The sequence below is a fragment of the Hipposideros armiger genome, unplaced genomic scaffold, assembly GCF_001890085.2.
Source record: "Hipposideros armiger isolate ML-2016 unplaced genomic scaffold, ASM189008v1 scaffold_32, whole genome shotgun sequence".
NCBI classification, from domain to species: Eukaryota; Metazoa; Chordata; class Mammalia; order Chiroptera; family Hipposideridae; genus Hipposideros; species Hipposideros armiger.
In genome coordinates this window covers 1,180,959-1,193,349 of record NW_017731382.1, presented here as the reverse complement: position 1 = coordinate 1,193,349, position 12,391 = coordinate 1,180,959, and the positions used below count along the sequence as shown (strand labels likewise).

The 12,391-nt window shown below is 60.4% G+C and overlaps 1 protein-coding gene across 1 annotated transcript in view; it reads right to left on the bottom strand.

The window, feature by feature from the left end:
- Positions 1 to 4,060: 4,060 nt before the first annotated feature.
- The window catches only part of GATA5 (GATA binding protein 5), a 12,388-nt gene continuing 4,057 nt past the window's right edge, over positions 4,061 to 12,391 (bottom strand). The window contains exons 4-7 of the mRNA XM_019637154.1: positions 6,801 to 6,926; positions 6,278 to 6,365; positions 5,806 to 5,933; positions 4,061 to 5,494 (exon numbers count right to left, since the gene is read on the bottom strand). Of these exons, the coding sequence (XP_019492699.1) occupies positions 5,339 to 5,494; positions 5,806 to 5,933; positions 6,278 to 6,365; positions 6,801 to 6,926 (498 nt within the window). The 3' untranslated portion in view covers positions 4,061 to 5,338. The remainder of the gene's footprint in view (positions 5,495 to 5,805; positions 5,934 to 6,277; positions 6,366 to 6,800; positions 6,927 to 12,391) is intronic.

The following is a 12,391-nucleotide window of genomic DNA, read 5'->3' as shown; positions in this document are numbered from 1 at the left end:
CAAGGCCCTGTTCTCAGGGAAGGTGTCTCTAGTGGGCGAGCCCGAGGGAGCATGGGAACATTCAAATCTGTGGTTACGGAGAGGACGAGTGCCAGGAAGGGCCGGGGGTGGGGGTGGGGAGAGGAACGCTGCCTGTATCAGTGTGGACAAGCAGGGCCTCTCTGAAGAGGAGGCCTTTAAGCTGAGGCTGGACAGACGAAGTGGCCAGCCAGGGGACTCAGTGTCACTGCTCCAAGGGAGAAGCACGGGTAGGCTGGGTGTGTGGGTTGGGCTAGGACCTGCCCTGCCTGCCCCAGTTCTCTCAGAGGTCAAGCAGAAGGCACAGGGACCATTACCTGCCTCTGCCGAAGACCCAGTGGGAAGGGACTTGTTTTGGTTATTGCCTGGTGTCCAGGGTGGCCAGGTCCCCCAGTGGTCCCAGGTGGTCTCCATCTGTCCTGGAGGCCCACCTTGCACGAGAAGAGGGTGACACTGGTGGAGACCCCACGGAGGCTACCTTTGTCATCTCTTTCCTGGCTATGAAATCTAACTCAGAGAAGGTTTAGGGAAAAACATTTTAGAATAAGCTGTAATTGGTCAATACTCTTAGGAACTCTGATCTTTAAAGGCTCATTAGACACATTTTCTTGGTCATTTAGCTGATCCCCTCTTGTTGGGCATCTAGGTTGTTTCCATTGTGCAGGGGCAGCCTTGGGCAGCAGTGATGGCTTTGCACCATGGATACCTGTGGATTGCCAGTTCCTAACACTGCCTGAGAAAGACTTGGAGGAGATGGCATGGGAGGGTCTTGGTCCCTAAGTACCATGTCACTGGTTGGGCATGCATAAGGAAGGGCATCACAAAGGGAACAGCACTTGCAAAGGCCCAGAGGCATGATGCATTTGGACCCTGGCATGTGTCCCCTGTACCCAGGAGTGGACGTAGGTGTTGGGAAAGGAGATTCCTGAGGCCACGGGGTGGCCATGGCTGGGGCCAGCTGTGCTGTTGCTGGGCGGTACCTGGGCCAGAGCGTTTAGAAGCAAAGGAGAAACAGGCCCAGATTTGCATCATGGAAAGCCCGAGCTCCGGGCCAAGTGGAGGAGTGGGGGATGGGCTGCGGCAGTAATTGGGTGGGAGGGGTGAGCGGAGAGAAGGGCCCCAGCTGGGGGTGTTCCGGGGACCAGGGGAAGCATGTCTGACAGCAAGGAGGTGCAGGTCTTGAGGGTGTGACGCCAAGGCAGAGAGGCCCCGGGGGCCCCTCCGAGCGGAGCCGAGTTTCTCCTTGGCCTGCTGACTCAGTGGGCAGTGGAGAAGAAAGGCTGTTGGCCGGGGAAGGAAAGGTCCAGATTCCTCCACGCGTCCTGCCCTGGAGTCCAGGCGGAGGCCTGGTTTGGCCTCCGGTCCCCCTCCCCCAGGCCCCAGCGCGGCCAGACGCCGTCCACCAGCGGTGCCGAGAGCCCTTTATCAGATAATAAATAAGGCGGCTGGAGCCGTCCGTGTCAACATCTTGGCGGCCTCGCAGGGCGTTGCAGGGGGGGCTGCCCACCGAGGCCTCCGCGTGGCCGTCGAGGGCCAGCCACCCCCACCCCGGTTCCGAGGGGCCTGTGGGGTTCAGCCAGCCCCCTCCTCTTTGGGGCTGGCTCAGCCCCCACAGAGGTGCATGTGGGTGGATGGACTGGGCACCTCTGGCCCACAGCCTCCCAGCCTCAGGGAACCCCACTCTCTCTGGCCTCTTGTCTGCCACAGGGGGGGTCAACATGGGGTCCTTGTCATCCTCTTTCTGAGCGCTTGTCCACAGAGCCTTGAGAATGGCAGCCCCGAGCCGTCACAAACTGTCCTGGGCTTGTGGCAAAGGAGAGCAGTGACAGAGGAATGTGAAGACACCATCCCTTCCCCGAGTGTCCCGTGTTTGGTGGCAGAATGATGGTGACAGCAGCAACTGGCCTTCTCTAAGAAAGGTCATTTGGTCAATTCCTTCCTCCAAGGACAATTTTCCTTCTTAGTAAGTGCCCGGAGAATTCACACTCATTCTGGAGTCGGCCGTCCTTTGCCGTAACAAAGGGGGAAGCAGCCCATAGCCCTGGCCCCGCCGTGAAGCTCTGGGCTTTGGGCAGCTGGACGAGGCCCAAGGGAGAGACACGCACCGGGGGTGCTGAGGAATGCGCAGCGAATACCCCACTGACAAACCGCAGCAGGTTTGTGCGCAGAAGGCAGGGTGAGCGGGAGCCTCTGGGTGCCCGCTGACGCTGACACCATCATCGAGGACACGTGTGTACGTGGGGGGGCTGCTTCTGCAGTATTGTGCCTGGGACACTTTTGGCTGCTGCTCTGTGTCTGGAGTGAAACAACGAATTAAGGGCTTTAAGGTACTTTATAAATTGTTCTGGTTCAAGAAACCCCAACTGAGGGGACCCTGGGTATCTCCCCTTTTTCCATGCGCTGTGTGCTCCATTTTTTTGACTTCACTGGCAGGGGCGTCTCCCTTCCCCAGCACCCAGGAAGGAACCCAATGGGTACTCGGTGGACACTCTGAGGGTGGGAGGGGACAGTCGCAGGATGGGGGTTCCCCTCCTCTGGGCTCTCTGGACATCTGCCTCAACTCGAGGGAGGATGGGAGGTGAAGTGCGCCCAGTCAGGCAGCACAGACGAAGTGCCCTTTCTTTCCATCCTGTCACTCTGATTAGCGGCCCTGAACTGCCCAGGCCTGCCAGCCTCCCCAGGGTCCTGTTGTTTGTGACCAGCTGGGCAGAGCTGCGGGGTTGGGGGTGAGGTGGGGGGGGGGCGGAAGAGCTGCAGGAAGTGGGGTGCCCGGAGGCTATATTAAGGCTTCAGGTCCTGACAGCTTCCGGCCCTGGAGGGGCACTGATGGAGAAAGGCTTAAATTTAGCAGCAACGCCCGTGCCCAGAGGTGGGGTGCTCAGCCTTCCTCATCCTGGGCATGTCCTTAAAAATGACAAAAACAGGTGGAAGAGATTGCTGCTTCCTTCCCGCTTTGCCAAATCTCGCCTTCTCTTTGGTGACCCCTCCTCATGGACAGCCGGGCAGACGGGGTCCCCAGGGGCTGGGGCATCCGGCCCCTCCTGCCCTCCCTCTGTGGGAACCCTGCTGTAGTCACCTCCAGGAAGCCTCCTTGGTTTGGTGAGTGCTGAGCGCGGCCTCCACATACTGGGGGCTCCCAGGGCCTGTGCCTGCTGCACGTGGGCATGGATTGCAGACCTAGACATAGGCACATGGCACCCTCTTCCACCTACAGATGGGGAAACTGAGGTTCTGACAGATGCCACTGGGCTCCCCGGTGGCAGTGCTGCAGTGTGAGGACACTGTGCTGTCCCCTCCATGCCCGGGCCCTGGTGTGGGCCCTGCTGTGGCCTGGTGTCTCGTGTCACCTCTCTGAGCTTCCTCTCATCGTGAAGGGAGACAATGGCGCCCACCTCCATGGAGGGGGAAGGGCAAGTGTGGGGCTCATAAGGCAGAGCATCTGAGCAGGTGAAGGGACGCTGGACAAGGAGACGGGAAGGGGCTCCCCACTCCCCAGCTGGGCCACCCCTCAACCTCTCTGTGCCTGTTCCCTCACTGTGAATGGTCTCCTGGAAAGGCAGCCGAGGCCTATAGGAATGGAGAGGAGATGGCACCAAGCTCACCCCATGACTGTGGCCTCACGTCTGGCCACCGGGCACGTGACCCTGGGCACAGCCACCTGCTCCCATCTCATCCAGCGGCTGGTTTGAGCTGCTAGGCCAACCCTGCCCCCGTGGGCTTTCCTCTGCGGCCTGACCCTGGCCTGTGTGACTGATGCCAGTTCCCAGGCCCCAGGCCCTGAGACTCTGCATTTAATTGACCCATTGGGGGAAGGTCCTCCAGCCGCTCTCCATGTGGGAGGCTGGGGACCCCCGATTCACAGGTGGGGAACAAGGCTGGTGGGTGACCTCTAAGGGACTCAAAGTGGCCAGCGAAGTCCAGCAGACTGGTCCCCAGGACGCGTTTCTGAAAGGAGAGGCAGTCTGAATGAACGTTGGACTTGCCGCCGACCTGGCAGGCAGGGACGAGGCTGGGAAACCCCACAGGTGATGGGAGAGGAAACCAAAGTCAAGGTCTTTATTTCACATGTTTCCTTATGGCCTCATTTGTCTTAAAAAAAAAAAAAAGACAACATCATGTGGAGATTGGGCCGGTTGAACCTCAAGGGACAACTGCAGGATGAACGGAAACACTCTAGAAGCTGACGCCAGGGACAACAAACAGTGGCACGGTGGTGGCTGGCTCACAGCTGTCTTAGCTGGCTCACAACATCGAAAAGATTTTTGAACCAAATTGGGAGTTGGGGAAAAGAAACTTTCAGTAAGAAGGCTTCACATAAAAAATAATAAAAAATCTAGTTTCTGGCTCCCCTGGAAGAATCAGGTCTTGGTAGCAGGCAGCACCTAAGTGGAAATATGCTTGTAGCCCTGGGGCAGGCGTGCCCCACTCCCCTCCAGTCCCTACCGCCTCCCCGACGTCAAGCTGCTGTTAGGAGCCACCCATCAGCTCCCTTGGCAGAGTTGCGTCTATCATCCCACTCTGTGAGGGGAGGGCTTCTGTAAGAGAAGGGGGTGGGATGAACCATTCTGCTGGGACCACAGACAAGCCAGCAGCCTTTGCGGGTCCGAACGGGGCCAGGTACTTCCTCTGTCCACTAGAGATGCTCACAGACAGATTCAGTCAGAACAAGGCCCTTTACTGCCCCTCTCTGGGAAAACCGTCCAAATAAATACACAGGTCCCTGATGGCCACGGTGTGAAGGACTTCCCCTTGGGGTGGCGTCCTGGTACAGTGCACGACCTGTACACCTGTCCCTGGCAGTCCTGTGCTCAGAGGAGGGAAGTTCTCTGTGCTGTGGCTCCATCATTCAGAGGTGGGACATGAAGGGCAGACCCCGAGGCCTGAGGGCGCCCCACGGCTGGCTGCTCCCCTCATTCCTTTTTCTGCCCAGCCTCAGCCACTCCACTTGTGATCCTGGCTTTACAACAAAAGGTTGGGTTTTTTTCCAATTGCTGCAACCTGTAAACATGACAATGGCGAGTGTTGACAACAGAGTTCAAGGTGGCGGTGGGCACCCAGGCTCAGCCTTGGCTGGAGTGCCCAGTGTGGTTCCAAGCCTCGTGCAGCATTTAGGGGTCCCTTGCTGTCTGTAGGGGGCTGAGCCTTCCTCCTGCTCTGGGCCTAGCTGCTGCCCGCAGCAGGCCTCCCTGCCGCCTGCTGAGGGATGCCCAGTGCCTCGAGGGCCTGCTGGCTCCATCTCTTCTTGCCGGTGGGCAGATGGTCTCTCCGCTGTGCTGGAGTGACACAGGCAGCGAGGTGGGTCCGGTGGGTGACCGGGGACCTAGGCCAATGCCAGCGCACACCAGGCCTCCTGGCGCAGGGCCCCCCCGAGGCCAGCCTGGGGGCCCAGAGTAGTGGAGGGGAAGGCGAAGTCCTCAGGCTCGAATTTGAACTCCAAGTGGCTGGGAGCCAAAGGGTCGTCCACCTGGCTAGAGGCCTGCAGGGAGGACAGGGGACACGTGAAAATGCAGGAACGCCGGTGGCCTCACGTGGGGTTGGGAGCCCTCTCGACAGGGCTTCACTCCTGGAATGGGGTGGGGGACCCTTTGTGAGGGTAGATGTGATCAACACGCAGGGCTCTCAGCCCAGCGTCTGCCACAGGTCAGCTCTTGGTACCAATGACCAACTGTGTGCCCAGCCCTAAGCTCCCGGGAACGGCCAGCAGGGGCTGTGACCTGGCTGGGGAGCCAGGGTTCCTTGAGGAGGTGCTCAGGGGCCTGGGCACCCGCCCCACCCCGTCCGCCTTACCTGGGAGGTGATGCTAGGCCCAGGGCACGAAGGGGACGCCAGGCTGGGTTCGGGTTTCAAAGTGGCCGCTGAGCTCTCAGGGTTGGGGACGGAGGATGGAGGCGAGGCCGCGGTGCTGCCTGCCGGCCCTAGGAGGGAAGGTGAGGCGTTTGCAGACGCTGCCAGGTGTAGCAGCGCTGGTCAGAGTGAGGGGGGCTGGGTGTGGCTTCCTCAGTCCTTCCTGCCCCACCGCTGGGTGAGCTCAGGCCACCCGGCCCCTCCCCCAGCCAGAGCCATTCCAGGACAGGGTGGGGGTATTTGGGCTTCAGGAGAACAATGCTTGCACCAAACATGTTAAGTCTCTAATGGAGGAATATGAGACACTCAACGTGACTCCACAGGGAGAATCTGTGCCCCACCAGAGGGGCCGGGGGTGATTCCAGGGGCTGGGCCCGGGCTCCCTCCCGGCATCCTGGTGGGCCCTGGACGGCACCTGAGGAGCCCTTGGCCTTGGCAACGTTCTTAGGCTTCCGTTTCCGCGTCTGGATGCTTTCCTTCTTCATTGCTAGGGGCCTGGGCACCTGGCAGAGACAGGCAGGGGTGGGTGGCTGGTCCCTCTCCATGCTCAGCCCTAGGCCTCCTGCAGGGCCGCTGGTCCTGAGCTCAGCCCTGCAGAGCCAGTCACTCCTGGAGCCAACGTGTCCTCACAGCCCTGCTGGGCGAGCTGCGGCCCCGCTGTGGTGCTTTCCTTCAGGGGGAATGGGGAGGAGCCGTCCCACCACAACCTCCCAGAGCCTCTGCCCCCGGCTGAACGGCTGTGGCTGAGCCTCAGTGAGCCCATCTGCACAACGGGCCTAAAAGGAACAGTCTGGGCGTGGGGCCACGTGTGTAACACGCGTGTACCATGGCCAGCTGCCGTGCCACCCCTGCCTCTTTCCTCCACAGCCCCCTGGTCTATCAGGGCAGGGAGGCTGGTTAAGTGACCCATCGGGGCAGCCCGCCCGGCCCCCACTCACCCCGTGCAGCTTCGTGTAGAGGCCGCAAGCGTTGCACACTGGCTCGCCGTCCGAGTTTCGCCGCCACAGCGTGGTGGTGGTCGTGTGGCAGTTGGTGCAGCAGAGGCCGGCACGGCGGGATGAGGACTGTGGACGGGGGAGGCTGGTGTGAGTCCAGGGCTGGGGGCCAGCCAGCGCCGCCAGGGGCCACATGGAGGCGGGCTCACGACTGACCGGTGGCCAGGTCCTGGCCCATACGGGGCTGGTGAGAAGCTGTCGTGAGGCCGTCCTGGACTCCATGAGCCGCGGCACAGGTCACTTCACTTTTGGGCCTCACGTAAAATGGAAGCGATGACGGACCCACCACAGGCCTGTTGTGGAGCTAAATCTCATGAAAACCCAGCATAGATATACTGACATTTTTTTGTTGTCTCTTTTTGGTGGCTAAGACCCCATATTTCTATAGTAGAGTAGCACCTCCAGAGGTCAGGCCCAAGGCTGACATTCAGGGGCCTGCTGGTCCCCCCAAGCACCTGTCTCCCAAGACCTGGGATTCCAAGCAGACGCTCACCTCAACAGCTCTCCACAGGACAGTGGGCTGAGGGTACCAGGTCCCAACAGCCCTTATCACCCCCTTGCCGCTCACTGTGCCTTAGGTCAGAGCTGCAATGGGCCCATCTGGAAACTTCCAGAAGCCTGCCTCTTTCCCATGCCTCCCAGCAGAGCTGACCCCCAATTCTGCAGTTCATATCTGGCTGGGGACCCCAAACCTCCCTGCACTCGGGGCCTGGTGGAGCCCAGACAGCACTAACTCCAGGGATCCTGACCTGATGAAGGGGGGACTCTGCAGAGCTGGCTGCTGGGGAGCTGCCGTTGGAGGTCTGACAGGGGTCTCCCCGAGCCGCCTCTCTCTCAGCACGGATTCTGGCTCACATTTTGGCGTTTGGATGGGGTCTTGTCACCCACCCACAGCCTGGGAGCTCCAGAGGCTCTGTGTTGAGCCCAGGGCCCCCCAAGGCACCTCAGACCCAAAGCCCTTCCCGCATCGCAGCAGCATAGCCTGCCAGTGCCACCACCCTCCTCCAGACTTTGTCCTGGGGGTGCTGCTCTCTCCTCGCCACCAGCCCCTGCTCTTGGGCGCCCCTGAGCCTGTCCCACACTTTCTTCCATTCGCGCTGCCCCTGCACGGTCCAGGCCCCTGGCCCCCTCGCCTGGGCCACCGTGATGCAAGGTGTCGAACCCAGAGTCAGACCAAGTGGCATCGGCTACAATATTCCAGCAGTGCCTTGGGCACCAGGACAGAAGCCTACGAGGACCTCACACTCAAACTTGTCCCAAGGACGTATGTCCCCTCCTCGGTGTTGTCCAGCCCAGGGCCCAGTCAGAGAGCGATCAGGAGATGGCTAAACTGGGCCAGAAAAGAAACCTGCCCTGGGTTCGGGGAGAGCAGGCAGGGCCAGCCTCAGTTTCCCCATCTGTCAGCAGTCGCGAGGATCCTTCCTTCTGCAATGACTGAGGGCAGCCAACCCGCCTCCCCCCAGGCCATGGTCAGTGGTCCAGGGCACAGGCCTGCCCCGCTGTGAGCGGCCTGGGAGGGGCAGGGGGCCTTGTCTGGAGCCTCTACACCAGCCATCCCCCAGAAAACTCCAGGCATTCCAAGGCCTCCTCGCCTCCCTTCCCTCCCCTGGGGCTGCAGGCAGCACCAAAGGCTCCAGGGAATTTGCTCCATTTAATCTGAGGCTTGGCCTGCAGTCTCCAGGCAGGACGCACCCTCCCTCAGGCTGCCAACAAAAGGCACAAAAGACAAGAAAGGGGCGTGGCCCTGGAGACCCCCCAAGGGAACGTAGGGCGGGTACTCTGGCCTGGCCATCCTCTGGAGGCCACAGGTCTGTCAGGTCTCCAGGGTCTCCCAGGGGCACTGGGGGTGGGGATTGCTCGCATTCTGGACTGGTGAGAGCTGGCACCCAGCTGAGGCCCCGGCCAAACTGGAAGGGAGGTGGTGGCCACAGCCCCAGGGCAGACCATGGTACTCTCTCCTGAGCAGGAGCACTGGGCCCCCAGCCGGCCCCCTACCCCCCACGCCCTGACCTTGTCTAGAAAGCAGCTGCTTTTACTGGAGGTGAGTCTCCCCTTCCCTGCCCCCCTCTCCCTTCTATCTGCCTCTCTGGTGCCAGGTGCGGTTCCCACTGTCCAGCGTGAGGAGGGGTCTCCTCTCAGCCCTGTCACCTTCCCCTGCCAGGATTCCCTGAGCCTCTAATCCATCCACCTTCCTAAAGTGGAGGAGGCCTTGGGACCTCCCACAGGGCCACCAGATTTAGCAAAAATCCCAGGATGCCAGCTAGATGTGAACGTGGGGTAGGCAACACATACGCGGTAGAATAAGGTGCTTTGTGCAACATTTGGGACATACAAACACTAAAGTGCTGTTTACTGTTTATCTGAAATTCACATTTAACTGTGCATCCTGTATTTTATCTGGTGACCCTAGCCCACCTTCTTGGGCCCCACCTTAGTCCCCACTTCCTGCTGTGCCTTCAAACCAAGGGGGACCAGGGCCTAAGGCGCCTCCCCCACCCCCTCCAGCTGGGACCCTCAGGCACTTTTACCAACCTTAGCGTTCACACTGCCATCTCATGTTCAGAAAAACCCCATCATCATTGAAACGCAGGAATCACGTGCGAATCCGCCATCCAGGCCAGTTCTTACTAAAATCCTTCCTATACCAACACCCCTGAGAGGACACAAAGCTACCAAAGCAGAGGCGTTTTCAGCAGCATGCCCCCAAGGGTGCACACGTGCGGCTCACCCGCAGACTCACGTGCAGCCCCAGACATCCCACAGTGGCCTGCCCGTTGCGGAGGAAGCAGTGGTCGGCACTGCTGCCCCCACGGTGGAGCCACCTCCTGGTGGGGCTGTGGGAGCAACCGCAGCCTGAGGACCAGGTAGACAACAGCCCCAGAAGCATGCGGCTCTGTCCCCTTCTACCCTGGGAGTGCAAGGAGAAACCTGGAAGCCACGTTGGAATCTTTTTACAGTGAGCACAAATTAAAATTAAGAAATTATAAATTACATTAAGAAAATGGGGGAAAAAAAAAAACCTCAGAAAAAATCCGAAGTGTTTGCTCATTGACCCTGTCCTCTCCCCCACCAGCCTGCGTCTCACAGAGGGAACAGAGGCTCAGAAACGCTGAGGAGCTAGTGGGGCCATGGTGCTCCTGGGGTGGACAGAGCCACCTCAGTCAGCCGAACACATTCGGGAACATGTCCCCAGAGCCTCCGTCTGTCCTTCCTCACTCTCTGGACAAGCAGCCAGGCCCAGCCGCTCTCAGGGCCCCATAACTGCCAGGCCTCTCTGTCTGCATTTTGTTTTTCTTTTTTGGTCTGTTTTTTCCAAAAGCAGCAAAACTTCAAAGCCTGCTGGGCGCCACAGAGCTGCCCTGAGCTCTGGGACACCCAGAGAAGTCAGGGCGATGGCGGGCTGCAGCAGGGACACAGAGGGGCTGGGGGAGGGGGTGAGGATGTCACGTCCCACTTGGAGAGACACTCGGGAATAAAGTAAGCGCTCCAGGCCCCATTGTGAGGTAGAGTGGCAAAAAACGGCTCCGGCTTCCAGCGGGTCTTGGAAGGGGATGTGGTGGCCACGTCACCTGACAAAGCGGATCCCCCTTGTTGCTCAGGGCGAACTGCCAGGATGGAGTTTGCGAGGTGCAGCTGTGCTGGAAGGAACACCTGGCCAGTGAGCGGTCGGAGCCCCAGTCAAGGTCTGATTCCCTCTTCGAAGGACGCTGGGTCCCCCACGGAACTGGCCACTTCCCGGAGCTGGTGTCAGAACAGGCCTGGGGCCAACGGACCTGCCGACTGCCGACCTTGGCCATGGGCTCTATGCTTGTGCGGCTCAAGGAGCACCTGGCCCTGTGCACAGGCAGGCAGAGGGGCAGGCACACGGGGATGCGGGAACCCACCACTATCCACCCTGTGTCTACACTGATGGACGCCTCAGGTCAAAGGTGCATCCCCAGCCTACGTATGACTAAGGACACACACCGACACAAAGAACAACGTAGGTTCGGGCTCTTGTAGGGTGGGGGACATGAGCTTGTTATTGTCACATTCCTGTATTCTTGGTGACACGTTACTAGGACATTTGTAATCGTTTAAAAAAAGGTTAGGAGACGTTCTCCTGGTAGGGGGGCCCTCCTGGGGCATCAGGTCTGGCCACACATGAGGGGCAGTGAGGCACTCGAGTGGGAAGTGGGGGACCAAGTCGGGGGCCATGTGGACCGGGTTCTGGTCTCAGGACTCTGAGAATCTTGGGGTTTCCATGTGAGCCTGGCCATGTCAGAACCATCCATAGGGTGATCGGTGGGGTTGCCCTTTCTGAGTGCCAGGCAGTAACCCCAAAGCAAGTCAGAGGAGATCCCTGGGATCCCTGGGGGGAGTTGGGGAGCAGAGGGGTCCTGTGAATGTCCCTTAACCCCAGCCCCACTCAGCAGACACCGCCTGGGCGTGCTCCACACTCGGGGCTGTGAGGGCCTGGACGCTGGGGTGACCAGGTTGTCTGCCCTCCTTGGCCCGTGGCCTTGGGGAGAGGCTCAGCAGGCACACGGGAGCCGTCGCCGCAGCAGGCATCCTAATCACGCCTAATTACGTCGTGTCCCCCAGACCAGGAAACAGGCCTCACCAGGCCAAGTGCCCATGCTTAGCCTGTCCGGAGCCGGCCAAGGCCCAAGTGCTCTGTAGAGCTGTCTATGTGATCTTTACAACACGGTGTGGGGACGGTTCCTAAATTCATCTCCCAGGGGCCTGGGCCAGAAGACCCAGCACAGGGGCAGGGGCTCAGCGTGTGTGGGGGGCACACGGGGCCCGAGGTGGACAGTCCTGGTCTGTATCCGTGTTTGCCGCTGGCAGGCTGTGTGCCCAGGGAAGCAGCTTAGCGTCTCTGAGCCCCAGGTTGTCATCTGGCTGTTGTGAAGGTAGATAAGTCAGTGCTGAGATGGCGGCCCAGCCTGCCCACCCCCAAGGCAGGAGTTTTCTGCCGGGAGTGGGGCCCTGCAGGGTGAGGGCGGAGGCAGGAAGCTCTCACGCCTTCTTGTCCTATTGGCCAGTGTGTCCTTGGCACGCAGTTCAGGGCCTGGCTTGGGGGCGGAGGACGGAGACAGGGGAGGGGGCGGCCAGCCGCTTGGGGTCAGGACGTCTGGGCCGCGGTCCCCCGGGACTCTTGGCCTCTTAGCCTCAGTTTCCCCATCAGTGAGGGCCATACCAGATGCTGACCAGTGCAGCACACCTGGGGGTGGGGGTCAGAGACGAGAGCGAGGGGTGGATTTGAGGAACCCCCTCCCTTCAAGGCACAGCGTGAGTGGAGGGAGGCTGGGGGACTGCAGAGGCCCAAACGCTAGACCAGAGCAGAGGGAGAAAAACAGTGGCTGCCTTGGAACTGCCTGACCGAGTCAGCCTGCTTCCCACCTGCCTGGTCTGAGGCCTCGGAGGGCCTGGTGCTCCCCTAGCCAGCTGGGCCACAGTTTCCAGTAAAGGCCTGCAGCTGAGGCCCCCAGCCCAGAACGGCAACCGGTAACTATGCAGGCTGGCTGGGCCACCCCACAGGGTTGGCCAGG